This window comes from Solanum stenotomum, unplaced genomic scaffold, assembly GCF_019186545.1.
Source record: "Solanum stenotomum isolate F172 unplaced genomic scaffold, ASM1918654v1 scaffold3432, whole genome shotgun sequence".
Taxonomy (NCBI): Eukaryota; Viridiplantae; Streptophyta; class Magnoliopsida; order Solanales; family Solanaceae; genus Solanum; species Solanum stenotomum.
The window spans coordinates 1-1,664 of record NW_026032885.1 but is presented as its reverse complement, the minus strand read 5'-3'; the positions used below and the strand labels follow the sequence as shown (position 1 = coordinate 1,664).

Below are 1,664 nucleotides of genomic sequence, written 5' to 3'. Positions count from 1 at the left end.
ACTGCTTATGCATATTTTGAAAGTTTATTTCTTTTCTTAGTTTTCCTTTTAGTTGCTTTTGGTAGTTGAATGGCTGTAGTTCTTTTTTACTTTTCTCAGCAAGTTTGGATTCCCTAAAAGCTTGTATTTCCTATCAGTTTATCAATACAAGTTGGTTCATATCAGTATGCATCAGAAGTCAGGATTATCAGCCGATTAAGACATAAATATTTTGTGCAACTCATTGGTTGGTGCCATCAAAAAAGAGAACTTCTACTTGTCTATGAGTTTATGCTTAATGGAAGCTTAGATCACCATCTCTTCAAGGGAAAAAGCCATTTGACATGGCCAATAAGATTAAAGATTGCTCAAGGCTTGGCCTCAGCGTTGTTTTATCTACACAAAGAATGGGAACAATGTGTGGTGCATAGGGACATAAAGTCCAGCAATATTATGTTGGATTCCAATTTCAATGCTAAACTTGGGGATATTGGTTTAGCTAGGCTAGTTGACCATGATAAGGGATCCCAAACAACAGTTTTGGCAGGCACGATGGGTTACATGGCTCCTGAATGTGTCACCACTGGCAAAGCTAGCAAGGAAACAGACGTCTATAGCTTTGGTGTTGTCGCTTTAGAAGTAGCTTGTGGAAGGAAACCTATTGATCCTAAAGCTCAGGAGCATCAAGTAAATATTATTGAATGGGCTTGGAGACTTTATGGGATGGGAAATCTTAGTGAAGCAGTTGATCCTGGACTCTCATCAGAGTTCAATGAAGAGGAGGTGGAGCACTTACTAATTGTTGGCTTGTGGTGTGCTCATCCAGATAACAAGTGCAGGCCTTCTATTAGGCAAGCAATTCAAGTGCTTAATTTTGAAGCTCCATTGCCCACACTCCTTCCAAACATGTCTGTACCGACATATTGCAGTTATGGATCAACTACTTCATTTACATCACCATACGACTCCAATGGCCCTCAAATTTATGAAATACACTCTTCAGGGACGGGAGACTACACTGGTTCTTCAAATAACACAGTAGCTTCTGCAACATCTTCGCCTTCCGCACCACTTCTTTACACAGGTTGATATTGTCTTGTATAGGAAGTGGTCTTTTATTTCCCTGCATTCAATCTTTCAATTGCAGTGTCCAACTTTTGCTCTATGTATTTTTTATTGTTTTTACTGTTATGAAAATGATTGAATGAATCAACAACTCTTGTTCAAAGTTTACATTAAATAGTGAAAATACGTACTATGTTCTTAAATAAATCTCTTGAGCGATCAGTGATATATTCAAACATGGATTAGAAGTTGAATTTGATAGAAGCAAAGAATCTTTAAGTGAGCTAGCTTGTACTAAAGATAGAGTATTGAGGATGATGCATGCCTCTGTCACAGAGGCTGTGGAGTTGGCTTCATTTCGAATACGTGATGTAGCCATCCTTTGGTATGAGGCATGGGAGAGATCTAGAGGACTAGATGCTCCACCAGCAGAGTGGGAGGACTTCTCTGAGGCCTTCTTTGCCCACTATTCGCCACGGGAAGTTCGAGAGGCCTGACTTGACCATTTTATCAATCTGAAGCAAGGAACCATGACTGTGAGGGATTATAGCCACAAGTTTAATTCTTTGGCAAGATATGCACTAGATATTGCACATACAATGAGAGCCAGAGTTCATCGT

The 1,664-nt window shown here is 39.5% G+C and overlaps 1 protein-coding gene across 1 annotated transcript; it reads left to right on the top strand.

Annotated features, from left to right (window-relative positions):
- Positions 1–137: 137 nt before the first annotated feature.
- On the top strand, positions 138–1,541 carry LOC125852372 (L-type lectin-domain containing receptor kinase IX.1-like; the record flags this gene model as incomplete). Its single annotated transcript, XM_049532112.1, has 2 exons — positions 138–1,063; positions 1,291–1,541. Coding segments are annotated over 2 exons (1,177 nt in total), but the record flags the coding sequence as incomplete, so codon positions are not given.
- Between the last annotated feature and the right edge of the window lie 123 nt (positions 1,542–1,664).